General features: G+C 37.4%; 1 protein-coding gene and 1 pseudogene across 3 annotated transcripts; both read right to left on the bottom strand.

The window, feature by feature from the left end:
• Positions 1–5,893: 5,893 nt before the first annotated feature.
• LOC116877996 lies at positions 5,894–6,195 on the bottom strand (annotated as a pseudogene).
• A 3,804-nt stretch (positions 6,196–9,999) lies between these two features.
• CCDC196 (coiled-coil domain containing 196) lies at positions 10,000–24,776 on the bottom strand. Of its 3 annotated transcripts, XM_032875094.1 has the most exons (11): positions 24,690–24,776; positions 22,719–22,974; positions 22,465–22,617; positions 21,093–21,189; positions 20,362–20,412; positions 18,637–18,714; positions 18,351–18,434; positions 17,647–17,706; positions 17,132–17,273; positions 10,768–10,826; positions 10,000–10,141 (listed from the first exon to the last, which is right to left on the bottom strand). In XM_032875094.1, exons 2-11 carry the CDS (start codon positions 22,766–22,768, stop codon positions 10,022–10,024), a joined length of 894 nt encoding a protein of 297 aa, XP_032730985.1. In that variant the 5' UTR covers positions 22,769–22,974; positions 24,690–24,776; the 3' UTR covers positions 10,000–10,021. The 3 variants fall into 3 exon arrangements, with proteins under 3 accessions (XP_032730985.1, XP_032730987.1, XP_032730986.1); XM_032875095.1 differs by lacking the exons at positions 10,000–10,141; positions 10,768–10,826; positions 24,690–24,776 and adding exons at positions 12,387–12,470; positions 16,969–16,973 and having other exon boundaries at positions 22,719–23,054; XM_032875096.1 differs by lacking the exons at positions 10,000–10,141; positions 10,768–10,826; positions 24,690–24,776 and adding an exon at positions 12,350–12,462 and having other exon boundaries at positions 22,719–23,054.
• Between the last annotated feature and the right edge of the window lie 3,163 nt (positions 24,777–27,939).

The following is a 27,939-nucleotide window of genomic DNA, read 5'->3' on the forward strand; positions in this document are numbered from 1 at the left end:
CTTGCCCTGCCGGAGGATATCCGCTTCTCATGTGCTTTAGGATTCCATCTCCAAGTCGAAACCCACTAGACGATCTTCACAAGCCTCTTGAATGGGGATACCTGGCTTTTCTCCCTCCCGCTGTCCCCTGGTTTCGTGGCCTTACGCTTCATCACCACGGTCTCTGCTTTTAGATGAAAAGCACCAATCTTAGAGAAGAACGTGTTCCTTTCCCCTGAACCACGATCGCAAAATTGGAAGTAGAATCCAGGCCGTGACAAATGACAGATTTGAGTATTTGTGGGATGTGAAATTACCATGAAAATAACTTATGTTGCCACTTATTTTCACGTATCTTTCAAAAATGTGTTCTTAATCACCTGTGGCTATTTCACATCGGTTCCTTAGTTCCTATCTTCCTAGCCCTTTCAGTTTCTGAATTAAAAAATAATGCACGTATTTTTTTTCACATATGTTCTCAGTCATGGTAAAAATCTGGGAAGCGTGAGAATGAAAAGCGAAGTGTCAAAAATTTATACTCATCGTTTGTACACAATTAAAATCTCAGCTAATTTGGTGGTTATGTTTTTTGTTGTGCCATTGGAACATGGACTTGTCCTCTAACTTAAAATTCATATTGTTCCGTATTTTAAATAATGGGAATACAAAGGAGATGATGGGTGAAATTAAGGTGGGATTTAAAAAGTAGTAAAATTTCTTTTGAGTATGTGTATTGCCAGTATTTTTGACAGTAGATTAAAAATTGAAGCCAGATCATAAAGCCACTTCCTTTAATAATCTATCACCACAGAGCCTGGTGACCAACAGATTCTTAACTAGTTTCATATGAGAGAGATAATGAAATGTGAAAGTATGTCCAAGAAAATGGTTTATCTCAAACTAAAGATGAAGAACTAAAGATGTTGGTGACATTGCTACCTTTCCAATCTATCTTATTACCTACAGCACCCTCAAATTTGAAATGATTTTAAAGTGTCTTGAATTTTTAGAGAGAAATTCTAAACCTGGCTACTAATAGGTTCTATAACCTTAAACTAAGTTGGGGTTTTTTAAGGTTTCGGACTATATAAGCACCCTTTAAGTAAAGTGGTTGTCTCAATAAACACCATCTCAGAATATTCTATAATTATTCATGGAAAGAAACTGATATTTTTGTTTCACAATAAATAACGGAAAACAGGGGACTTTAGACAAACCAGGGTTGCTGGGGGGGAAGTCGCTGGGAGGATGGGGTAACTGGGTGATGGGGCTTTAAGGAGGTCACTTGAGGTAATGAGCACGGGGTGTTAACCTCTGAACCTAATAATACACTATAGTTAATTAAATTGAGCTTAAATTTTTTAAAAGATAAAAAAAAACTAAAACAAGGGGATTTCTTTTCTTTTCTTTCTTTTAGATTTTATTTATTTGACAGACGAGATCACAAGTAGGCAGAGAGGCAGGCAGAGAGAGAGAGGGAAGCAGGCTCCCCGCTGAGCAGAGAGCCAGATGCAACGCGGTGGGATGGGGGGGGCTCAATCCCAGGACCCTGGGATCATGACCTGAGCTGAAGGCAGAGGCTTTAACCCACTGAGCCACCCAGGAGCCCCAAGGAAATTTCTATATAAAAGTAATAATGGTGAAATTTAATTGGGAAAGGTGAGAATTAACCTTTGGAGTTTTGTTTGCTAAAACTACTAAAATCGCTGAAAAAAGTAATATTAATAGAACTAAGCTGAACAACTACTAATATGTGCTTGTTTTTCAACAATTTTGCTCAAGTATATTCATCTCTGCTGAATTTAGCAATTTGTAAAAAAATTTGCACCTTACTGTCTAATGTGACTTTTCTTTTACTGCTGGTTATTGAATATTGCAGTATACACATATTCTTTTACTCCTGTTTTATAGTATGACATTTCTTCAAAATTGATCCTGGAATCAAGCATTAAAACAGAAAAATTTTCAAACCAATGTAAAAAGAGGGTAGCATTCCTGAATATTAACAAATGTCTCAGGACTATACTGAGGGAAAGGGGAAAACAAGAAATGAAAAAGAGTTTGTGCATAAAGAATTAGCAGTGCCCAAGGATTCACTTTCTCTAAAGGTTTTAATGAAAACTACGGAAGTTTACATTAACTAAAAATTAACACAAAAGATAGGTAAACATCTGCCTTTCATAGTGACTTTCATTATGAAGCTGAAAGTTTATCAGTAGAAATTAATTATGGTAAAGGCTGAATTTTTTCTTAGCCCTCCTAGTACTTTAGTGTTCCTGTGGCTAATCACAATTTCAGTATCAAGGAAAAATCTTACCGGCTTTTCTGGGGTCAGACTCTCCTCATTGACATTAGACGTGAACAAGAACGAATTTGGCAAAAAAAAAATTATTCTTCCTCTAAAGCTTATTCCATTCTTGCCTCTTTCCTGATAAGCTAACAGCCACATTTAAAACTGACTCAATTAAAAATGGGTGCAACACTTTGAATATATTTAATGCTACTGAATGGTTAAAATTGTAAATTTTGTTCTGTGTATTCAGCACAACAAAAATGAGTGCAAGGTGAAATTCTGGTTGATTTTAAACTATTATTTTCCTCAAAGGAAGCTTGATTATAGTCAAGATGAACTTTAGATTGGCTGAGTTAGACAATGTATTAGTCCCTAGGGCTGCCGTAACTATCACAAACTGGGTACCTTAAAACCACAGAAATTTATTCTCTCAAAGTTCTGGAGCCCAGAAATCTAAAAAGAAGCTGTCAGCAAAGCCATGCTCTCTCTGAAGGATCTAGGGAAGAATTCTTCTCTGCCTCTTTCTAGCTTCTAGTAGTTGCCAGCAATCCTTAGCATTATGTGGGTTGTAGCTACATGGCTTCAATCTTTGCCTCCCTCATCACATGGCCTTCTTGTCTGTGTGTGTTTTCACTTGGACTTCTTGTAAGAATATCAGTCATTCCATTTAGGTCCCACTATAATCCAGTATGATCCCTGTTTAACAAATTATATCTACAAAGACCCTATTTCCAAATAGGTTACATTCTGAGATTCTCGGTGGGTGTGAAATTTGGGGTTGGGGGACATTATTCAAGCCAGTACAGGCAACAACAAAGGTTCAAAGAACGACAAAGTTTCTTTAAAAGCTGGGATTTAGAAATTAGACACATGCTTAGAGGAAAACACACTCTACAGTAGAGAATACTGGGGAAATTTTTAACATTTGAACTAAATGGTCTAATGCTTTTCCCCACAAGAGCAGTTTTCTAAATTAGAATTTTTCAAAGTCTAGTAAGATCAATTTATACATTCTTACTAATGAAACTGACATTTTCCTGTTAGTTTTGACGCCTTTGTTGTCTTTTAGTGAAGCTGAGCCTCCATAGTCGTCCACAGAATTTGGTGGCACTTATTTGAGAATAATTAGGACAATGTTTTCCAATGTCTGCCATGTTTATAAAAATAAATTTGAACTTTTCTTGGGCTTTTGATATTATATTTCTGCTGCCCAAATTTCTGCTTGAATAATTCTGTGCCCTGGTCCTTTTTATTTTTCTCACCCTTACTCTCTTTCCCTGAGGTCCCCAGCTGGAAAACCAGATGTATGAGAACATTTTGGTTACAAGTGACTAATCCTAGCTTAAGCCAAAAAGATACACAGCTATGAATTCCAGACAGGTATATAGCTTCAGGGTTGGCTAAATTCAGGATCGAAAACCATGTCATCAAAATCTTTCAGCTATACTTTCTACTTTGTTGACATAATTTTCATATTGATTCTCCCTACCTGGTTGCAAATTTGGTAGCATCTTCTCTAAGCAATAGTTTAGATCAGTAGTTTTCAAGTTTGTCTGGGGATACCTGGAGATCTCAAGATCCTTTCTTGAGGGTCTTCAAGGTCAGAAATATTTTCATACTAATACTAAGGCATTGTCTTTCCACTCTCATTTTCTCATTAGATATGGTGGAATTTTTCCAGAGGCTAAATTATATACAATGATAACATCATTCTCACAGCTAATAAAATGTGTGTTTATATATTTTTATATTTAAAAAAAGTTTAGGGGTGCCTGGGTGGCTCCATTGGTTAAGCATCCAACTCTTAATTCAGCCCTGTCATGATATAAGGGTTGTGAGATCAAGCACCATGTCAGGCTTTGCATTGAGCATGGAGCCTGCCTAAGATTCTTTTTCTCCCTCTCCCTTTCCCCCAACCCACCACTCTCTTTCTCTCTTGCTTAAAAAAAAAAGTTTTTAATACACTAAATATTGATAGATAAAACCTACTTAAAAGTTCTTTGGAGTCCTCAATAATTTTTAAGGATGTAAAGGGTTCCTAAGACCAAAATGTTGAGAACCATAGAACTAGGTCATGTCCCCACTTACTTACTAAGGCAAGTTAACCTGATTGGTTAGGCCTCAGTCATGCACTCGTCCAGAGCATGAGTATCATCTGAGCCTTACCAAATGGCTAAGACCAAGGGAGGATGGATCTAGGTAGTGCCTTGATAGATCAGCATTTAGTACTTCAACTCTTCTTAAATCTTTTTTTTTTTTTTAAGATTTTATTTATTTATTTGACAGAGAGAGATCACAAGTAGGCAGAGAGGCAGGCAGAGAGAGAGGAGGAAGCAAGCTCCCTGCCGAGCAAAGAGCCTGATACGGGCCTCAATCCCAGGACCCTGAGATCATGACCTGAGCCAAAGGCAGAGGCTTTAACCCACTGAGCTACCCAGGCGCCCCAGTACTTCAACTCTCCTTATAGACTCCTATCTCCACCATTACTACAGATTTTATTCTTTTCTGAGGGCTGTAATTTAGACCTTTAATACCACTGAAATTGTCTTCTGTTAATATTCAGACAATAGAGAAGCATTCCCCAGTGTGTCATGACAATTTACACAAGATCCACCACTTACATGTCTGCTTATCTGACAAATAGGGAAGCAAGGAGGGAAAAGTTTTGCTTTCTAAGAAAGCATTTGTTTTCCTCCCTCCTTAATTCAAAGAAAGCATAGACCATAGGGGAGAAAGACAGTAATTGATAGAAGAGGAAGGAATTATTAGGTAAGAAAAAGGAGAGTAAGATTTATTAAATGGAAAAGTAGGGTTAAGTGCCTAGAAGTTCTTTGATTTTTTAAAGGGCTCTGTCTACAAGGCCTTTAGGTTTTAGGACTCAATGCACACAAGTCAAGAAAATATAGTCCCAGAGTGCCGGGGTAGCTCAGTCCATTAAGCATCTTCGTTTGGCTCAGGTCATGTGGTCCTGGGATCAAACTCATCAGGGGTCTGCTTCTCCCTCTCCCTCTGCCCCTCCCCGCTGCTTGTGTACACTCCCTTTCTCTCAAATAAAATAAAATTAAAAAGATATTCCTGGGTGCCTGGGTCGCTCAGTGGGGTAAGCCTTTGCCTTCAGCTCAGGTCATGATCCCAGGATCCAGGGATCAAGCCCCACATGGGGCTTTCTGCTCAGCAGGGAGCCTGCTTCCTCTCTCTCTCTTTCTCTCTCTCTCTGCCTGCCTCTCTGCCTACTTGTGATCTCTCTCTGTCAAATAAAAAAAAAATTATTAAAAAGATATTCTTAAGTTTGAAAACTGACATGGACTGAGTTTAAGTTTTGAACTTCTAAAAAAATCAAAAACATCATCATTTTCCTAAATTATTATTTTTTTTTCAAGTGAAGAACTAAAAACAGAATTTGTTTATTGAGGGCAAGAGGATGAAAGCTATATAAAAGTCAAAAGCTTATCTGACTTTTCTTTCTCTGCTTCTCAAATGAGGGTTAGATTTTATTGTACATTTTCTGAGAGTCCTAATCTGCTCATGGAATCCTTTATACAAGGGGGAAGCTGTGGGACAGATTCTTTAAGAGACCCTTCAGGAGAACTCTCAATGGGCAGAAGTGTTGCTCAATGTTGCCTACTTCTTTCCCTTCTGCTTCATGTGTATTACAAAATAGTCATTGCAAGCAATGGTGAGCCCTGCAATTAGCAGGAAGCAGCTCTGGAAACCCACTTTGCCATCTAGGCACTGATCGAGGTCCTTCATTATTTTGTCCACGGCCAGAGGGTTTTTTTGATTTTCCAAAAATCCAGGAGCTCCTTTTCCATGAGCACTCTGGGGTCCTCCTTTGTTAACTGCTGCCTTTATCCCCAGCAGTTGTGGAACCTGTGAAATGCGAACAGCATGGTTTCCATGGCAAGTTCCATTTGAGATGGCATTTTGGTGAGGTCTGCTGAACCTTGGCCCAAGGCGTGGCAGGGACAACTGGCGCACTGGGACGCACTGCCAGTGGGCAGAGAGAGACAGGCTGGGAGCCGTCTGTAGTACAGGGCAGGGGTGGGGGACCTAACATTATTATTATTTGGTTTCCTTGTAATCAAACATAGCTTAAAGCCCAGCTACCCTAAGAAAATATATTTGTCTCCATAAAAGCAATATACGAAAATAAAATTATTTTTAAAAAGGAAAGAAAATTCTTTTATTAACCTAAATAACCTCATTTTGTCCTAGGTTGACCAATAATTGGAAGAGACATGGTTTATAAGAATATTTATACAGTGTTTTAGCTTAAATTGAATCTTAAATAAAGTCTTGAAATGTTAGGAAGCATAAATGAATATGTGAAGGAAACAAAGATGATGGATTTTCAGGACAACTCATTTTACCATGGGATAATTACATTTCATGTTTATCTGTCTGTGTATCTCCTACTGTGGGATTGATTGGTTGTTAGAGCAAGTATCCCTTTCCAACATGACCTTGTTCTCTTCACATTTCCTAATATCTGATGATTAAATACAGAACATATCATGCAATAGGGACTTCGAATTGTGAGCAATGCAGGCTCCTCCTTAGGTGCCAAAGGGGCTGTTAGAAATTTTTCGTGGCATGTGACAGACTGCAGAAGCCTCTGCCAATACAGAAGACACCATCTAAAGTGCCCACAGTTCACATAAGCAACACTGAAGCTAGATTTTCTGCCTGGATCTAAAAGCATAAGGCAATATTCTTGCATATTGTCACTTGTCCCTTTGGTGATTGCAATTTTAGACTAAAGATGAGAGTATCAATCAGGCTGTTGTTGGCCTTATCTCATTTAGGAAAGAAGTATAACAAGCATCATTAATCACTTTGTGGTCATGGCAAAAAGATAACTTTTAGAGGAGAAATGTTGGCAAATATTCCCTGAATAGTTCGGAAGTTAAGGTAAAATAAATAAGAGTAGCTACAAAGATAGTACTACCCAACGTTATGGCTTGTAAATGTATTGCTAGTGGGACAAAGTTTTCCTCAGTTGAAGTGAAAACTGAAGAGTATCTCCCAACTACAGTCAAGGATCAGAGGTTTTATTCTCAGAGAAACATAATTGGAATATTATGAGTGTATATAAAACTGTAATAATGTTTCAATTCCACCAATACTTTGTGATTGCTAATTCAGCTTCTCTAATAACTTGATTCTGAAATGGGAATGGCCTACACATAGACATATTCCAACCACGTTGGAAGGAATAGCCATCTGTGTAATTTAAATTAATTTGGTTTATCAGTGAATCTCTTGGGAGTTTCTGACCTGTTAGGTAAGTTGACCAAATACATTTGTACCCACAAAGTTGAGATCCATATCCTGCATTTATCAAAATGCAGATACCCACAAATAACCAGCCAAATGATAACTTTGCACTGGCATATAAGTGCAAGTCAGAGTCCAAAGTGAAGTCTTACAGACAAAGTAAGATAAAAGGCTATGATATTTCCATTTTGTGTTTTGAAGAGACTGAAAGATTTGGAGCATTGGAGGGAAAGATGATAAGCCTGACTCATAGTTAACATAGAATTTCAATACTTTGGAGATGCCAAGTGATTCTTTTTCTAAGAAGTTATAAATCTCTCCTAGCAACTAGTTTATTCATGCCTTCCTTAATGAAGAAAATAGGAGGGAAAAGTTCAGATACTCATCTAAACTTATTGATTGGCAAACAAACAACACATCTGATTTTAAAACATTTGAGTGGTGCTCTTTTAATCTAATTTTAAAATTGGGACTCTAAGGCCCTGAAATTAAATGACTTACTTAAGTAGTCAGTGTACAGTCAGATTTTATTTATGTTCTTGACTTTGGTTCTCGTTGTTCTGTCTAATCCAAATGACTAGGAAAGTCCCTCAGGACTGTTGAAGTGTACAAGGACTAAATAAGTACAGAGGTGACTTTCTTGAAACAGAACGTGGATTACATACTCAGGTAGCTCAGTTGAGAGAATATGAAACTAATCATGTCAGGGCTGCAGAACCTGTTATTCTTGTGGTCTAGAAAGGAAAGATAGAAATTAGATTGAAATATGAACTGGTAGTAAGAATACCCAGGCTCAATTAACTTTGGGATTTTGGACACCCTTTCAACATATCTGAATTCCAGTTTCCTTTTCTGTAAAATGAAAAGAAAGTCATACTTAAAGTTCCTTCTAATACCCAAATTCTGTGATTTCATGTAAACCTTTTCAAGTCCAAATTACATTTTAAACACAACTTTACAGATTTAAATTAACCTTGGGGGAAAGAAAATTTTTAATTGGTTGGCTTACTTTGCTCCTTACCAGAACGTACAAGGAATTTCTACAAACTAGGAAATGTTTTGTAACAAATCAACTTTCCCCATATTGACATGATATGGGAAATTAGTGACAACTTAGCGTAAAGAAAAGATCTGAAGATCTCAGGGACTACAGTATGATTCAAACTGACATAAGACAAGGTGTTAAGGGAGCCTGAGACTTTGCAATTAACTGTCTGAGGACTTATGCAATATCTGAGTCTCTATCTAACCCCAGGTACTGCATTAGGTGGTCAAAATGAAAAGATGAACAAGACATAGTACTGGGCCTCAAAAAATTCACAATCTGGTGAAGGAGATAGCTCAGTAAACAAATAAGAAATTGCAATATAATTCATTAAGTGTTATGATAAAGGCAAGAGAGCCTGGAACAGTGATTCTCCAACCTGGCTGTGCATAAGAATTTCTGAAGGAGCTTTTAAAAAATACAGATGCTCTTACATTATCCTTAAGAGATGATTTAAATGATCTAAGGGAGGGGCCCAGTGAATTGGTATCTTCAAAAGCTCCCAGAGAGATTCTAGTATAAGAGTTGGGAAGGAGAATCACTGGGATAGGAGAAGGACTCAAACTCAGCCCTAAGGACAAATGATAATGTGCAAACACACAAAGAGAAGAATCAACTTTGTGTAGAGGCATGGAGATAACAGACCTCATGGTACATCAGGGGAGTTATAAATAGGTCTGTTGAGCTGAATATAGTATACATGAGCAAAGGGAGATACAGTGAAAGAGGAGCCTGGGGATGTAGGCAGGAGGCAGATCATTATATGGTCTGTGAAGGCGCTGGACTTTATACTAAAGTCAATGGAAAACCAGGAGGGAAGAAACATGATCTCATTCCTTTTTTGGAAAACACCACTTCAGGTGTCGTGGAAGATGGGTTAGAGGGACTGGAAGTGGGGAAACCAATTAAAAGTCTGTGGTCATCTAAGTAGGAAAGTGGGCCTCAACTAAAGCAGTGGTGGGTGGAAGATAGGAAGGTAGAAGTTATTCAAGGAAAATGTAAGTAGGAGAGAGAATCATCAGGGCAGTTGGACATGGTAGGTGAAAGAGTAAGAGAAATGTATGGCACATAATTTTCCTTATTTTGTACCTATTTTTACTTATATGCTAGTGATGGATCTGCCCAGAATGAAACATTTCAGAGGTGGAGAGGAACAGCATTTTATGTACTTGTTAACAATATAGAGTATGGTTTGAATCTAGTCATTTCAAAATCAAGAGCTATCAAAATAATCAGAGACTGTTTTTACAATCCCTAAACGACTAAATTCCTGACATACTTACGGTCAAGCATCTAACCTGCATTTCCACCCAGTTTGGTGGAGACACGGTAAACAACACTAAAGCAAAGGTTTGAGAGATTTTAATTAACACAAATGGTTGTGCCTAGACTTTAAATCTGCCCAAAGCAAATGGAGTGAAAGCCTTCTAATCCTTCTGAGCTTCATCTGGCAGTGACCTCAGATACAAGAGCCTCCCTCCTACATCGTCAAGCTGACTTCCTCTAGTTCCTTGTTGCACTGTGTAGGTCTTTGATCCCAGAATTCTCTACAATATAGAGGAGGAAAAAAGAACAAAAAACAAAAAACAAAAAGCAGCTAAAACATCAAGTGCTCTGGTACTCACTATGCATATCCCCTAAAAATACTAAATTAGAATGTGCTTTAAAAAATAAATTCCAGAGGCGCCTAGATGGCTCAGTTGGTTAAGCATCTGCCTTTAGCTCAGGTCATGATCCCAGGGTCCTGGGATGAAGTCCTGAATTGGGCTCCTTGCTCAGTGGGAAGCCTGCTTCTCTCTCCCCACCCCTGTCTCTCCTCCTGCTCATGCTCTCTCTCTCTCTCTCCCCCCCCCTCAAATAAATAAATAAAATCTTTAAACAAATAAAATAAAATAAATTCCAGGGGCACCTGGGTGGCTCAGTTGGCTGAGCAGCTGATTCGATTTTGGATCAGGTCATGATCTCAGGTCATGGGATCCAGTCCCATGTAGGGTTCCACACTCAGCAAGGAGTCTGTTTGGCTTTCTCTCTCTCCCCGTCCTTCTGGCCCTCCCCCCTCTCTTTCTCTGAAATAAATGAATACATCTTTAAATAAATAAATAAATTCCAAAAATCTATACCCACTATCTATGCAAGCCTTTAAAATAATTTTGAAAATGAAAGTAATTCTTACCACATTAGATTCATTTTTGCTGGTACTTGTTCTGCCGGTAGTTGTAGTGCTTATAGTACCTGGTGGGAAACATTAGGAAAATGAGAGCTTTCTTTGAGAAAAAACAAAATGAAACAAAACCCAGTTTTATTTTGAGTTGCAAGGCTACTAACATTCATCACAGATTACATACCATATCATTGCATTACTGTAGGAATGACTCTGGTATTAGCATTAACGTGGATTTTCTAAATGTTGTTTTAGAAGATAACTTTAAACATTATTTTTAAAGTTGGAATGGCAAACCTATTTCAGCTAAGGGCTCATGTCTCTCAGGCAGAAGAAAATCATTTGAGGACTGTATGCAAGTAGAAACAATTTTGTTTGAGAACCTACAAAACTGTACTTTTAATATAACTTTTAAATGAAAAAAAGGAATGATAAATCATATTCATATATACACACCCTCAGATAACCCAGATACATATTCCATAAAAATGGCTCACTGTAGATAGTGGAGAACAACAACAACAAAAAAAGATAAAGGTGGGCATGGGGACAAAAAAGAGAAGGCAGGGAGAATGACAGGCATAGGCTGAGATAGAGAAGAAGAAGGGAGCCAATAAAAAGAGGAAAAATGAAGAATTGGAGGATGTTAAACAGTCTCTGTAGTGAGTCTGTCCTAAGTTAGGACTGCCAGGATACCAGTTAAGTTTGGGTTTCAATAAAAAACCAAATAATTTCAATAAAAACCATGAAATGTTTGGGAAATACTTAGACTAAAAAGTTAACTATCTGCAATTCAAATTGAACTGAACATCCTCTTTCTGTTTGCTATATATGGCAACCCTATCCTAATAATCCTGTTGAATTTCCTGCGTGTAATATAAAAAAGTTTGGAAGCTATTGTCCCTCATTGAAATAATCATAATATTAATAAAGGTACAATTTATTGTTTTCAACCCTCAGAATTTATATTTAGGAAAGAAGAATTTTATTCTCCCCCTGGACTTCTGTGGGGTTTTATTTATTTTTTTAAAGATTTTATTTTTTATTTGGCTTAGACAGGGAGAGAGAGTGAGAGAGAGCACAAGCAGGGGGAGCTGCAGGCAGAGAGAGAAGCAGGCTCCTCACTGAGCAAGGTGCCTGATATGGAACTGGATCCCAGGACCCTGGGGTTATAACCTGAGCCAAAGGCAGATGCTTAACCAACTGAGCCACCCAGGTGTCCCTCTGTGGGGTTTTATATGACGTTAAAAAAAAACAAAAAAAAACCACCTTAGTTTAGAAATTAACTTCATAATCTACTATTATTTACTAAAGTAACTACTACATAGTACTACTATACCATAAACCTAACTTTGACATTCAAAAGGTTCAAGTTGTCTCAAAGCTTTAAAAAGCCTGTATTTGAGAATGTTACTATTTTTCAAGGACCCAGATTCAAGCTAACAGTGGGTTTCCACCCCTGCCTTTCAGCCTTTTAACTTTAACACTATTATTTTCCTTTCAGCAGCACCTACTGGAGTATATTTCAGCCATCAGGAAGAGTCATACTAAAGTGAAGTAAAGGTTAAAGCCAGGAAAAATGACTTGCTTTGGGAACGGAGGGAGTTAGAGAATAAATAAGGTCTCAAGAGTATTCATTTCCCACCTCACTGGGATTTCATCTGAATTTATAAGTGTAGCAAAATATTCACATCCAACCTTCAGCTTCTTCTCAAGAAAATGCCAAGAGTACGAGTTTGGTGGGGGGAGGGGAGAGGAGAAAAAAGAAGTGTCCAGAATCAAATGTCTTATCGTCAGTTACATTATTACCGAAGATAAATTTCTTCTTTAAACTACCAGCAGGCATGATGGGAAATTCAGCTGAATTTAAAGATTACTTCTTGCCTCTGCTAAGATAGGTGGATGCCAAAGGCCATGAACTGTTCTCTTGACTCTACAGAAGCCCGGGAAAGGCTGTTACACAGCTTCGGTCAAATTGTAATTTTACACTGCTGGGAAAATAAATCCCTTCAAATGTGACTCGTCCCCAGAAGGCACTCACTTGGTGTAAAATGTTCTCTTCTACAAGCCTAGGTGAGGCAGTATGCCAAATAGATTGCACTGGAAATGGTAATGCTATAACCAGGGCCTCCAGAGAATTTGCAAGTTGGGATTGTTTAAAGTGTATCAAAGTAATAGTAACACAGAATTCTGTTTTGCCAATCAAATAGCTCACACCACTGCAACACAGCCAACCAGCACACAGGATAGCTGATGCGGGAGGAAGAATTCTTGGCCAAGAGCAGTGGGAGAAACTTTTCCTTTACATGTAAATGTCCAGAACAGAAGGACCTGTACCCGGATTTGCTGGGAGGTATGTCCCAAACGACATTTTATCCTTTAAGACAGGTTTGTGAAATTCAATTCTGTTGAGACTAGAGGAAAATGAACCATATGTAGGAACATTATTAAGTACTTAAACCAAAAAATCACCACCTTGTGTAATTGCTCAACTCATTTTATAATTCAGTGTCCCGATTACCTGATTTATCTGTGGTTGAAAGAAACAGTATTAGACAGGGATTGTGAAGGAAGCAGACAGTGAATGTTTTGGAAACAAGGAAACTATAGTTCAAGAAGCAGAGTAACAGGAGAGCAGAATACTGAGTTTAGTAAGGTCTAACCAAGGCTGCCAGTAATACACCTCAGAGCAACAGAGCATAGCAGAAAACATCAATAATTTCTTTTTCATATGATATATAAATATAGCACATTTTGTCCTGTGGGAACAGAAGACCAGTCTCTCCCACAGTGTATCAGGGTTCCTAAATCACCATTTGTGGACTAGAAGCCTAGATGTGGTTGGTGCCACCTACTGGGATAAATGCAAAATTACAAACTGTCAACCCATGTTGAACTGTTTTATTACTGACCAAATTACCCATAGGGAGGATGAGTCTTCATTGGGAGGATAATACATTAAACAGTGATAAGTTTGGATTTAAATCATAGCTGCTAGAGGTGGAAGAGTCATGAGACATCCCATACTTTAACTAGGAGATGAGCTTGGATACAGAATCAGAAGCCTGCCTTCTCTAGTTTCTTGTTTTATGAGACCTAACCCATAGAGTCATCTATTGTGAACATTACACAAAACCACATGCTTTCAACATGCTCTATAATATGTTTTGATTATTTTAGACAAAGGAAAAAACTGAAACTAAATGACTTCCCAGGTTATTTAAATATTCAGCTTCAAAAATAAGATCTGCAACTCATATATCTGACTCTAGATCAAGTGCTTTTTCCATTAAAATACTGTTTCCAGGGGCACCTGGGTGGCTCAGTGGGTTAAAGCCTCTGCCTTCCGCTCAGGTCATGATCCCAGGGTCCTGGGATGGAGGCCCGCATCGGGCTCTCTGCTCAGTGGGGAGCCTGCTTCGTCCTCTCTCTCTGCCTGCTTCTCTGTGATCTCTGTCTGTCAAATAAATAAATAAATAAAATCTTTAAAAATAAATAAATAAAATAAAATACTGTTTCCAAAAATTTGGTATCAAGATGATTTTTTTTTTTCAAGATGATTTTGAATGGCAACTGAGATAAATTTAGAAGGTGATAGAACACAGCATTAAACACTCTGTAAATCATAGTGAGAAAATTACTCCCTTTTCAATTCTTTAAATTTGATGGCCTCAAGGAGAAAGTTTCAGTTTGTTGCTCATTTTCTTTAAAACTCTCTACATCTTGCTAATCTTACTTCCTAATAAAGTTAAAACAGACCTCAGGCTTTAGTGTCTGGTTGGAACATTAAAATTTTGTTTTTCTGTATCTTTACTAAGTTTACTTTCAATTTTGGAAAGCTTTATCGGTTTTTCATTGAAAATAGTAATATTAATTTTATGTTCCAAGAATGCATTTAAGAAATTAAAGAAGTCAGTCTAAACAGAATATATTGAAATTCTGATTTCAATATGTGACATATTGAAATCAAGTGACACAGAAGTTGGGAAACATGAGCACAATGAAATCGCCTCCCTGTATCATATCACTGCTGGTAATGATATCTTAACACAATTAGTTTAAAAATCCCTCTATGAAAAAAACTAATGCTTTTATTTTCTTTTCAATAGTCAAACAAATAGGTCAACATAACCAAAATCTAAGACTCAGATTTCAGATCCAATGAGGCTCAAATAAACCCAAAGATTTTGTATATGTGTGTGCTAGAAAATGAAACTGGCCTATAATCAGTGTTCAGTGAAGGCACAATCAATAAAGCACAGGAACAATGGGTAACACATGCTTGTGGCTACTTTCATTGGTGGTAACTGGAATTTTAGTGCCCTATCACTTAATTCTCCAGAAGCATAAGAGGAGAGAAGGGAAAAGAGAGTACTGATCTGTGGGCTGTCCTAGTCCAAATTTCAAAGATCCAATGTTCTGCAAACAAGGGAAAAATAGAAATCTTCTAAGGTGATTGAATCGAATGGAACCCTTCACTACTTATTAATCTTGGTTGGATTTGAATCTGGAGCTATTTTAGTATATGTGCTGCCGAATCAAGCACTGAATCTGGAGCTAAAAGATTTTTAACTCCTTACTCTAAGATCCCTCCGGATGACCTTCAGCTAATTTTAAACAAAGTAAAACAAGGATCTGTCATCCTTGTACCCTCTTCTCCTCTAGCTTTTTAATTTATACCTTAGTAACTTACTGCTTCTGATTGCATTCTAGGTTCTTATTTGAGAAGAAAACCTCGAGCTTCTTACTGTCCAATTCTTATCAAAACAACAGGTAAAAGAAAAAAAATTAAATATGATATAAGCTCCTGGCTGGCTCAGTCCATAAAGCCTGTGACTCTTGGGGTGGTGAGCTCGAGCCCCATACTGAGTGTAGAGATTACTTAAAAATAAAATCTTTTAAAAAAAGAAGAAGAAAAAATATAAGTAGAACACTGGCTAAAGGATGTGTAGTCAATCCAACCTAGATTTTGTAAATTTTATATATGAGTCAAGTCAGACTGACAGTACTATGTACCTGGACCAAATCATCTTGAACTGACCCACTGCTTTTTAAAATTTTCAAATTAATATTTTTATTAGATTGTGCCAACAAAAAGATAAGAAACAGCCTAAAAAATTTAGATTCTGAATTCATTTTAGAAATATTATTGAGAAAATTAGCTACTATAACACATACAGAATGTCTTGTCTCCATGGAGAAGAAATTTCTCTCTGGTCTCAAAACTAGTAAAAGCTATATTTCTTGAGCAATTGGTTTATTATTATTTTGTGGACACTGTGAATCCATGTTTCTTTTTCTGGGAAATCCAGAACCAAGTTTGAAGCCCGCTTCTAGTAACTATATAGTACTTTCATTATACATATTCATGTATTTACTTGGGCTCAACTTATTTTCCCTTTTTCTTGATTTACTCATCTATTTATTTAAATCTTGTGTGCTGTGTGTGATTTTATCAGCTGTTCAAGCCCTTCATGGTATAAGATTGAGTAAAAATTAGAGATATAGAGGGGCACCTGGGTGGCTCAGGTGGTTAAGTGTCTGCCTTTGGCTCAGGTCGTGATCCCCCGGTTCTAGGATGGAGACCTCCATCGTGCTCCCTGCTCAGTGGGGATACTGTTTCTCCCCATTTCCCACCCCTCCCTTCAACTCCTGCTTTCTCAATCTCTCACTCTCTCTTTCTCAAATGAATACATTTTAAAAAAGAAATGCAAGATATACATACTTACACTGTTACTGATAAAATATTGTTATCCCCCCTACAATGATTTCTCATTGCATAGGTTTTCTTCAAAATACAGAGTTCAGATTCATAGATCCCTGAAAATTTAAGAAGTCTTTCTTCTGCCCCTCAGAAGCAGTTCCTTTATTTTTATTTTTTTATAGTAAACTATACAATTTCCTCTAATGATGCCATAAGTTCTTTGGAGGGAAATGCTGAAAATCTCAGAAGAATATTTGGATTAGTGAAACTCACAACCACTGTCAGAAGTCTATCTCTTTGGTTTTCTGTTCTGAAGTAGCAGAGTCTAACTCCAACAAGATTCATGAGACCAAACTACAGTAATTCCTAAGAAAAAGGTACAAGTGGGGAGGAGACTAATATATTATCAGGTACCAACTTTGTACTAACTACGTATACTAAGTACATAATATGTAACTTAGTCTTTACAAAAGAAAATTTCATTTCCTCCAGAGGAATCCTTACTTTACAAGAGCTTCTGAGTAATAATGATAGTGATAAAATTTATTAGATCACTACTAACATTTAACTTATGGGGTGACAGGCATTGTGCTGTTCACTTCATAAGTAATAGAATGTTCACTGTAAAATAAAATAAAGGCTCAAACTCCGTGCCTATGATACTCCACCTACCTCGGGACCCAGGAAGATTAAAATATGCTTGCTTTGGTTCCACGTTCTGCTGTAAGTATAGGGATAATTTCAAGTCATTGGCCTTCTGGTAGTTCTTCAAGGCTTCAATTCTCAGCTCAATCACTTTGCCATTGAAGTCATTCTACAAGGCAACATTTTCAAAACTACTCATATAATACTGGCCTCTCTAAAGCACCTGTAACCTGATCCTTTTTACTCAGAAGTTTAAAATCATCCCATCATGTTCAATCTTTAAAGTTGGGCAGAAAGTATTTGTGATTTTCCCCCCATTTCAAATAGAACAAAATCAAGACTATACGGGAAAAATGTATTTAAGTTATTCAAGGTGAAGCTGGAGACAGGTCTCTGCAGTTACCTCCCCATGAAACGTTTTCTTTAAGCAGGATAATTGGTCATCCAGATGAGAGACTTGGGGTGAATATTATGAAACTAAAAGACCTTATATTGTCTGAATGAAATTGTATCCCATGTCGAACCTAGGAAGATTGTCGTACCTGAAGGATGTTGGCTTGTTCCTGGTACCTGACCCATTCCATTTTCCTCTGTTGCTTTTCCTGGTGGAATAAAGAGCCTCTGGGTGACAAAGTAAATTGAGATCAGAAATCATTATTCTCAATATGCTGCAAAGACGTTGTAGCAAAGTACATTAAATTCACTAATAAACTAAAAAGGTTCAACTTTTTAGTCCTTTTAGTAGGGCCCTACCTGTGTAATCTGTGCTCTAAAAGCTAAAAGCTAAATGAATAGAATACTTATCTATGAATAAGTATGTTGTGGGAAGATTAAATACAAGCATAATATTTCTAAATAAATGTTCGAAAACAAATCAGCTATTACTTTGAGATTACATAGTTATTGTGGAGTTGTCATTGTTCATGTAGTTTCTCCTACTTTGCCTTCACTAACATGATTTCCCAGAAACTTGCAGTGTGACTCTGACTCAAATATAATATCCCAAGGGAATCAGATCTCCTATAAAATTTGTATCAGTTCAAAAGCACCTGCTTCTTCCTCTCCCACTTCCCCTGCCTGTGTTCCCACTCTTGCTGGCTCTCTATCAAATAAATAAATAAATAAATAAATAAAATACTTTTTTTTTTTTAAAGAAGCGCATTGTAGTTTAGACAGATTACTGCTACATTAAAAATTTTAATCCATCAGTTCTAAAAGCTACTACCATTCAGAAAGATTACACTACCTTCCTTTTCTCCTTCACTTTCTCTGCACATGATGTCTCCAGTTCATTTTTGGTCTTCCTAGATGATGAGGGGGTTTTGGGAACCTGGGATAAAAGAAGAGAGCTAAAGGAATAGAAGGTCCCAGAAGAGAAGTGCAATGTCTTAGCAGACAGTGAATCCAACCTAACCTAAAGGCCCAAATCCTCACTATCTGCCTATCCAAATTAGCCTTCATTGTCAACAGGCTGTTTCCAGCAATGTGGTGTCAACAACCTTGAAATTCTAAGTACTATGTTGTCCACTTGCCTTCCCATCGTGCAAGTCTGCTTTGTTTTTTATCTGCAGTGCTTTTTGTTGACCACCGAGTTCTTCTGTGTCGAATGTCTGTAGAGAGACATTATGGCAAGGCTTTAAATTAGTGGGAATTAGTGAGGGAAGTGGAAAACCAACACAAGTTAAGGCTTTTGGTTTCTGCCAGTCAGCAACCTGTCAGCGTTCGACATGAAAAGTGGACTACGAAATGGGGTTTGGAATGGAGTAAGACCTTCCGTTTGGTCTCGCGTATACCTTATAATAATAAGACCTATTAACTGTACCCTTATTATATGTCATCACCACTGTAAGCTACTTACACATTACTTATTTACAACACTCCATTATAAACTTTCTCATTTAATCCTCATAAGACTATTTTTATTTCCATTTTATAAATGAGAAAAGAGATTCAGAGAGGCTAAGTCATTTGTTTAGAGGAGTACAGAGCTGGAATTTGAACCAGATCTTGTGGACTCCAAAGCCTATATTCTTAACCACTGGGCTGCTGTTCTTCTCTCTCCATTTCTCGCTGTCTAAAATTATGAGTAGGGAACACCAATCACAAGCTAATGTGTGTGGACATCACTTATAAAAAATCTTTTGGGAGCTTTGGGGAAGCTGGATTTTGATAGAGGAATTGTGCTGGCACATTTCCTATCACAAGGACTCAAATCAAGAACCAAAACTGATAATTCATAGAACTGATTTGTAGCTGCCTCTGAGAAGTAGGAGCAGATCTCAGGTCAGGATGCAGGGCTTGATGGTATCCTGATTATTTGTGGTAAGGTCAGATGAAAAAAACAGTCAGAGATCACATCACACGCTGTTTATATCACCAGACACAATCTGTTTTTCTAGTTTTATAGTCTATGAAAAAGCACACGGATCTCAAGGAGTTAGTCCACAAAGGGATTTCCACCCCCATATGGTTTCCCAGCAAAAGGCCCTACTATTGTATTTTAAATAGTGAAGTGATTCTTGCAAAATCATAGGAGAATTAGAATTATATATTCATACATTCATTCATTCAACTTACATTTATTGATTGTCTACTATAATCCAAGCATTGTGCTACATACTAGGGATTCAGAGATGAACAAAGAAATCAAGAAACTGGAGGAGGTTGTATTCCAGAGAGGGCCAGGTAGACAAGAAACAAGTAAAATAACAATTATAAAAATAAAAATAATGAGCTTAATTATAAAGAGTGCTGTGGAGGACATAAACAGAATTCTGCAATAGAAAGTAGGGGAGGGGTGCCCGGTTTTACATGGACTAAACAAGGAGGGCCTCCCTGAGGAGGTGACATTTAAGGAGACCTGAAGGATGAGAGTGAGCCAACCAAAAGAAAATAGTATCACAGGCAGAGCAAAAGCCTTGAGATTAAAAAAAGGTCTTGGCATGTTTGAGAATCCACAAGGAGGCCAGTGTGGTGGTTGCACAGAAAGTAGGGAGAGGACTTCTTTGAGAGGTTAGAGGTAGGCAACAGCCATATTTTGCCACAATAAGGAGCAGCTTTAAATGGTTTCCCTAAGGAAAGTGAAATGACTTGATTGTTTCAAAATATCACTTTGGCTGTTGTGCAAAGGATGGATTGGAATGACATATGGGTGGAAGCAGGGACATGACAAAATGAGAATGGGGACATGAGGAAAGGGAAGTTCTTTGCTTTAGGGTCTGTAAGACAATACTATCAAGAGATCCTTAGAGGCACACCTTGTTCCATAGCATCTCCATTTCCTTCCGAAGCATCTTGTTTTTCCTTTCCTGTTGGGGGGTGGGGAGAACAAACCAAACAAACAGAAATGTGTTTGTCCAGTCACTAAAGTGAAGTTGGAAGAAATTATTAAGTAATGAGGGGAAAGGGATGGGGATGCAGGTATATAGCAAACCATAGAGGAAGGCAATAAATAGGTCTAGCCCAAAATCCAGGAATGTGAGAGGTGAGTTTGATGAGATGACAGTACAAAAATAATAACAATTTTGAATAATAACTATAATTATGGTATTTGTAATATGTTACCAACATAAATGAGTTCTTCACACAACACTTAAGATGTTCTAATCATATGGCAATTTTTCTGGGGCATAGACCACTAATTTCTAATTTTTAAGATCATTTACCTTGTTGGTTTTTTAAGAGTCTCCCAGAGCAAACTATTTCTTTTATTTTACTTTGGTATTTTCTATTCTTTATGAAATATGAAGGGTTAATATGCTTGTATTACTAACCTTTAGATGAAAAGTTTTTAAAAGTCAAAGAAATATAATTTTTGCTAGTTAGTCCTGAGTCTGCCCAACATTTCATCTGACTCCTTTTTAGATTGAGGAGCTATGAGTATCAGAGCCTTAGATGATGAGCTCTCTTTCCTTCCACATCTGATAATAGCAATTGAATGGAGCCTTGTACCGGAGACCATTTCTTAGAGTGCCTACCAACCTCTTACCAGATTCTGCTTCATCTCCTCTGCTTCTTTAATGAGCTCCATGACTGAGGATTCCTCACTCCCCTTCCCTGCCATGATCTGCCTCATAATCTGCAGACTTGAAGGAAGAGAAAGACATCACAAAACATAATACTTCCTAAAGATTAATATTAATATTCTGTAAGCAGTCAGAAAATAGACTACCATGGGAATGAGATGGGTGCTAAAATCACAGGAGTTAATGGAATTCCTTCTGGACATAGAAGGTCTCTATAGGATGATCTCATCCCCCACCCACATTTGCCTCAGATCTGTGCTTTATAATGAGTTCTGTGTTCAGTAATGCTCAAAACTTAGGTCTCCAGCTGCCAGTGAGTCTCTTCTTCACCCCTTCAGAAAAATGTTTTCGTAAATGGCTTTTGAAGTAGAAAGGATGATTTTGCCCCTGTGAAAAATGAGGTCAAAGAATCTGTTGTCTTCAGCATAAATTCCAGAATTATGCCTTACCCCATCTCTGTTTGTATTTCTCATATAAAGACATTTGAGTTAGTTGGGGAAACCCCTTATATCCTTATGATAGCTCCCAACATACAGTCCAAGCCATCAAGAAATTTGTAACAAAATCTGAATCAATACCAAGTAAGTCAAAGACTCTCTATTCTTTAAAGGAGTTAATTTATGTTTACGTTCATTATACTTTTTCCTCCTTAATTATAAGCAGAGATGTGAACCTTTGTATTCTCTTGCCCTAAGAGAAGGTTTTTTCTGCACTGTAAGCAGCTGGTGTTTGACCACAACATTCTGCCTGGCCTTTGTTCTCCAAAAGTCTGAGCACCCTGGGATGCCTACTCTACCAGTAGAGAATGAAGGTAGACCAATTAAGGTTAGATTATCTGAGACTAGAAAGGAGACAGAGTTGGTGGGTCCCAAGAGCAGTGAGTGCCCAGATAAGAGTTGAGATTTCATCTGCCTAGTATATTTAGAGAAGCCAAACTCTAAATCCGGAGGACTCCTAGGCCCAGAAGACTTCTCTATTTCACTCCTTGGCATGGGAAGAACAGAGTCATCTATCCTAAAGTGATCCCACAAACACGAATAAGGAGCTATCAGTGTAACCAAGATAAACTGAAATACTAAAGCTTTTCTCTGTTTCTTGGATGGGCATCCTAGGGAAGAAGAGTAGTAACTCTAACCTCTTGAGGGTTGAATCATATTTAATTTTACTAACAGAAAACAAAGGATTACTTGCCACTGATTTTGTGGTTACAAATTCTTTATTTACATAGCTAAATATCTAAATCTTTTAAAAAATGTAAATAATCATTGTTAATCCTCTGGGTTAAAGTCCTCCAGCCTTTTTCCCTCTAAGAAACCCTGAGTAGAAGGCCTTTACCTTCTTTGTTTTTCCTCCAAGTTAGACATCAACTTCTGGCATAAGAGATTGTTCTTATCTTCAAGAGGTTTTAGCATCTCTAGCAGTTCCTGCTTCCTTAGCTTTAGGTCCTCATTCAGTTCCTTCAAGTAGTTCTCATCTATTTTGGAACATCTGTGGGAAGAATAATATCTGCCCTTAGCCTAAGTTAGTAACAGAGACCCTCCTTTTCCCTCTGGATAGTTACCACTTGGCATCTTCTGTCCATGACTCACCTTGGTTTTGAAGGCAAGTAAGATCCTGAAGGGTTTGAACCACTTGTCATTTTGAAGGGAAATTTCTACTCTAAGAATAGAGAGGTCTTCTTGGAAACATGTGCCTTGTTGTTCCATTCAGTTAAGTCATCATCTTTCTGCTGCTGTTCTTGAATCTCCTGTTGCATTGGACTGATTTTAGTTACAGCTTGAGTCACAATGGCACTAAGACCACAGAATCACCAGGACTTTTAAGTGTCTCCAACATCATTGACAGCTTATTGAATGAAAATATTATTAGATACATCTGACCAGTTCTTGCCTTAGCTTTAACCAATGCCCAGTATTTTATTCTGAAGTCTCTGAAGAGGATAGAATCAGAACATATCTATATTATGGAATTCCTAGAAATTTGTGGCCAGTCAAAATTAACTCATGAACACCATCTTCCATGGCAGCATGAAATGTTTACTACCAGGAGGTCACAGTGCCAGATTCTGAGAGTAAGAAAAAGATAAATACAAAGCATCTACCTTCTGAGGGTCTTAGAAGAAGGAGAGAAAATCTCTAAGAGACATTTTTGAAAAATAGAGGCCAAACAGACAAATTTAAGGTATGGGTATAATGTTGAGTAATATATGAGTCATTATATTCCTATCTTTAAAACTTGATGTATTACAATGACAAGGAAGAATAATATTGGACACATAGCAAGAGGATATAATTTGCGAAAAATCCATACTGCCAAGTATGTCCTTCCAGAGCCATAGTTTTTCCCGAGAGTCTGTGATTCTACACTTACCTTCAGATTCTGATTCCGCCCCATTTTTCTCTCCTTGCCAGAACTACATTTCTCCTAGACCCTAAGATCTTCTGTCTTCATCTATGTAACTTAGTGAGCAGAAAATAACTCACAGAGTCACATATTTGTTTCTTCATGCCCTTTAAAAACAGGTGTAGGGCAATATTTTTAGTGAAGTTCTCATATGAATTAAGTCATGTCAATTTCAAGTATTAACTGAGCATTTCTGGGCATCTTCTAGAAACATCCTCCAAAGAAACCTAACCTCGTCATGTTTCAGGAAACCTTAAAGGCTGATTATTGTAGTGGAAATAACACAAGATTTAGTTTGTTAGATCTTGGTTTGAATCTTGGCTTCCATGTGAGAAGCGAGCTGACTGTGAACAAGTTACCAAATTCTTTGAGTCTTAAGTGCCACTTTTGCAAAAATTAGAATGGTAAATAAAAAGATCTGAATGAGAAGTAAATGAAATATTATATGAAGATCCTGTCTCATGTCAGGTCTTCACTTTTTAGTGTGGTTTTGTTGGTTTGGTTTGGGGATTATATAATGCCCTAAGTAATACAAAATATAAAAGAGCTGATTTATATAAGGCTAATGAAGCTTAAACTTCAGAGCCCTTCATCTTTATAGGCCTCTCTCAAAGGCCTAGAAAATACCTTATTTTTTATCCATAATTTTGTATTTTTATTTAGGAAGACAGAATTCCCCAAATTATATACTCCTCATGGTCCCCCCAAAAACTGGATCTGCCCCTCGTTGGATCTGATAACATATTTCCCATAAGTATCTCCTATAGGAAAACTTCTCTTTAGGCAGTCTCAACAAATACTTTTTCTAAGGCAAATATGTGTCACTTGTAAGTTATGTATGATAGCTCGTGTAATGACCTTAAATTAGAACAGTCATGTCAGCTGGAGCACAATGTAATTAACGCTGATTGTCCTAGGAATTCCTATGAAGTTTGGATTGAACAAGGGTGAGCAAACTCCACACAGTTAGAAGAAGGAACTAAGTAGACTAATTATTATTAGTTTTTTAGACTGTAGAGATGGGTGGTAGCAAATAGTAGAGAACAAAAATGGCAGTGATACTAAAGCATGGCCTCTTTAAATTTCAGTCGTGACATTTGGTTGGCAGAATGATGTTAGAATTTTTAAAACAGTGAACGCACAGCATCCTAACTCACCTTCCTTTGTGTCCTTGCTTGCAAATGATTGTACAGGGAAGAACATTTGCTATTCTGATGTGCTCGTCTCTGTAGCCAATCAGCACCCTTCATTCCCTAACATTCCAATGCCTATTTCTTCAACTTGGATTTGATTTTCAAGAAGACCATTTGTCTTGTAATAATGTATATAGGCTTTATAATAAAGAACTTAAAAGCAAAAACTAGTATTAAATAGGGATAATTGATAGACTACATTATCTCTGGGACACAGGTAGGGAGGGTGAAGGTATAGGTGACCATTAGAAGTGGAAAGGAGGGGGGCACCTGGGTGACTCAGTCGGTCAAATTTCTACCTTAAGCTCAGGTCACGATCCCAGAGTCCTGGAATTGAGCTCCACATCAGGCCTGCCACTCTGCCTATTTGTGCACACAATCTCTCTGTCAAATAAATAAATAAAATCTTTATTTAAAAAAAAAGTGGAAAGGAGGGAAGTTAAACACTGATTTTTCCTGCAGTAGAAAGTTAGGTCGTATGTTGATTTCAGGAAGCATGGTGGAAAACTTGAGAAGAGCAATGACTTGAGGTTTGGAATAGCACCTGAGCAGTGAAAAAGGAAGCCAACCAGGCAAGAGTAAAAGGCTCGCCAAGTAGTGCTAAAGGTCAAGGTGAGTTTGGGAGTTGCAGATTTGTCATGGCATGAATCAGCAATTATACAATTTCTCCAGCAGTACTTGGCAAGCCAGAAGCAATAGTAGGGAGAACAGATGGTTGTTTGACTCTGAGCTGTGACTTGGCAGAATAGATAAGCAGAAGTTCAAGGAGTAAGGGGGCTGAGCATGCTGGTAAGAGGATCCATCAAGGAGAGGGTGGATCACGGTGTTCTGGCTACGCAGGAGGGAAAATAGAGAGCTGGTGGCTAAGAGGGGAAACAAGGAAGGGGTTGAATTTAAGGAGTCTAAGGGATAAGAACAGGAGGTTATGGTCAGTGAACATACTTCTTATGAAATAACTTGTGGAAACTCACCAATGTTTAGATAAATTGTAGTAGCAAATCATAAGTTTTTTTCTGAAGTAAACATTGTTTCTTTGTCACTGCATAATATCCACTGAAGTTCATATGGTACCTCAAAATAGCCCTTATAACAAGCTATTCACAATGACCTCATCCAACATTGTAGCATTTGATTTTAGTATCTGTTAAGAAAAAGTGAGATTGCTCTATAATTAGAGAACTCGGAGCAGTAACATTTTAGTGTTATTTTACCAGTAAAAAATCAGATTAATCTAATTAAGCCAGGTCTCCAAGAGTGGAGGCAATTATTTTCATATTAAGAGAAAAAAGGGGAGGGAGAGAAAAAAGCTTTCCTATCCTCCCCTCCCTCAGTTTTGGTTGTGGCAACAAAATTACAGAATTCCTCAGGGAGGAAACAGGAGGACCGGCTGGTCCTTTCTGACCCAGAGCCAGCTCAACCCTTGAAGATATTATAAGAATTCCATTAACTAAAATAAGGAGAGAAATGCTAGCAAAATTATAAACAAAATTTGTAGGCTTTTAAAGATCACCCACATCTCCCTGTGCTGGCTGTTATTGTGTTTTACTTCTCTATAGCTGTCCCAAGCTAGGATGCTCTACATTTGGAGTGAATCCTGGTAGTTAGGAAGATTGAGATACATTTCAGGTCTCTTGAATTCCTTGTGTTATTGTTGAGATCTTCTTGAAAGTGGTGCATTCTCTTAGTGGGTCCAGATACTTATACAATGGTCTTCAAACTGAGGTACGTGAAATTTCACAAAGGCATTTCAAGAAATGAGGAAACGAGGGTGGTTTTCACTGAGTCTTTTGCTGGATCCTCAATTTCCACAAGTACTCTTTACTGAAATGGATCTGCCTGTAAATGCCCCTTGGCCACTTTCCCCATCTCCCTTCGCTTAACCACATTTCCCCCTCTTGTTAAAATGGAATACCTTTCAACCATCTGAAATCTTACTTGGGTAACTTGAAGTAAGAGAAACAATCTTACTTCAGTGATTTGTTCTGGGGATGTGTTTTTAAAACCTCTAGGTTTTTGAACTAACCACATTAAACTAGGGCATTAAACTAACCACAATTCCAAAATGCTGGTGTTGGGTTAAGGGGAGAGAATGATTGTTAATGACTGGACTGCAAATTATTTTGCAGGTCAGGTGGTTTCCAATTCTTTGCTTTCAACAAAATTGAAGGATGCCCTAATCAAATTGTCAGCTTAAATTTATTACAAATGAGATTTGATGATAAATTACTATATGGGTTTGGCTTATAATTCAGAAAGAGTTCAAAAATTTCAGTGACACTACTGTAACAGAACACTTTCCATTCCTATCTACTTTTTTGTGTAAACAAATTTTCTCAGTGAATATTGAATGTAAAGCAAATAATATAAATAAAATTGATTCTGAAACCTGTATTATTCTAGTGGTAAGTAATAGTCACCTATAATATAATAGTCACCAATATGTGAATTAAATGGGGGGAGGGGACAGTCTACCCATCAATTAACATGAGCATTTCCAAAATAACTTGTTATACTTAAAATTATTCATGAAAATTGTTTTTCTTAGTTGTGTACTAATAATTATAATCCCAATGCAACTCTGAAAAAAATCTTAAGGTTACAAAAAGTAAAAAATAAAATTTCAGTGTTACATATTTTGCAGAGAGGTATGATAAGGTGATAAAAAAGAAGTCTTTAGGGGCACCTGGATGGCTCAGTTGGTTGAACCCCCAGCCTTCAGCTCAGGTCATGATTCCAGGGTACTGGGATGGAGCCCCATTCTCACTATCACTCTCTCTCTCAAATAAATAAATAAAATCCTAAAAAAAAGAAGTCTTCCAAGCATAAAATACATTACATTTGAATAAAATTCTGTGGGGGAAGTGTGGTGGAAACATGCATTGAAGGAAAAAAAATATAAAAATTTTGGCTGCTAAAGAAGGGCTTAGTCATGGTTTTAGATATTATTGGATATGAGGTTTTAAGATTAAGTGCGTACATTTTAAAGTGATATAAAAGATTTATTTGAAAATTTCAATATTACACAATATCCATTTTATTGTAACTACCTAAACTTACAATAACAAATTTTAGATGTCAACCTAAAACACACGAAATGATACAAAATACGTAAAAATTCTTTAATAACCTAAAAGAAAAAAAAAAAAGTCTAAAAACCAGTGCTCTAGGGCAGTGGTTCTAGGGTCTGATGTATTTAAGAATCCTGGAAAACTTG

The sequence above is a fragment of the Lontra canadensis genome, unplaced genomic scaffold (assembly GCF_010015895.1).
Source record: "Lontra canadensis isolate GAN:19392208 unplaced genomic scaffold, GSC_riverotter_1.0 scaffold55, whole genome shotgun sequence".
NCBI lineage: Eukaryota > Metazoa > Chordata > Mammalia > Carnivora > Mustelidae > Lontra > Lontra canadensis.

What these genes read in the sequence shown, in the direction of transcription:
- CCDC196 (XM_032875094.1), bottom strand. Translation starts at nt 22,768, where the DNA reads ATGACAAGTGGTTCAAACCCTTCAGGATCTTACTTGCCTTCAAAACCA. An exon ending in TACTTGCCTTCAAAACCAAG is followed by an intron (nt 22,618 to 22,718) that starts GTGAGTCATGGA and finishes TTCTTCCCACAG; the next exon opens with ATGTTCCAAAATAGATGAGA. An exon ending in CAGACTTGCACGATGGGAAG is followed by an intron (nt 18,435 to 18,636) that starts GCAAGTGGACAA and finishes CTTTTATCCCAG; the next exon opens with GTTCCCAAAACCCCCTCATC.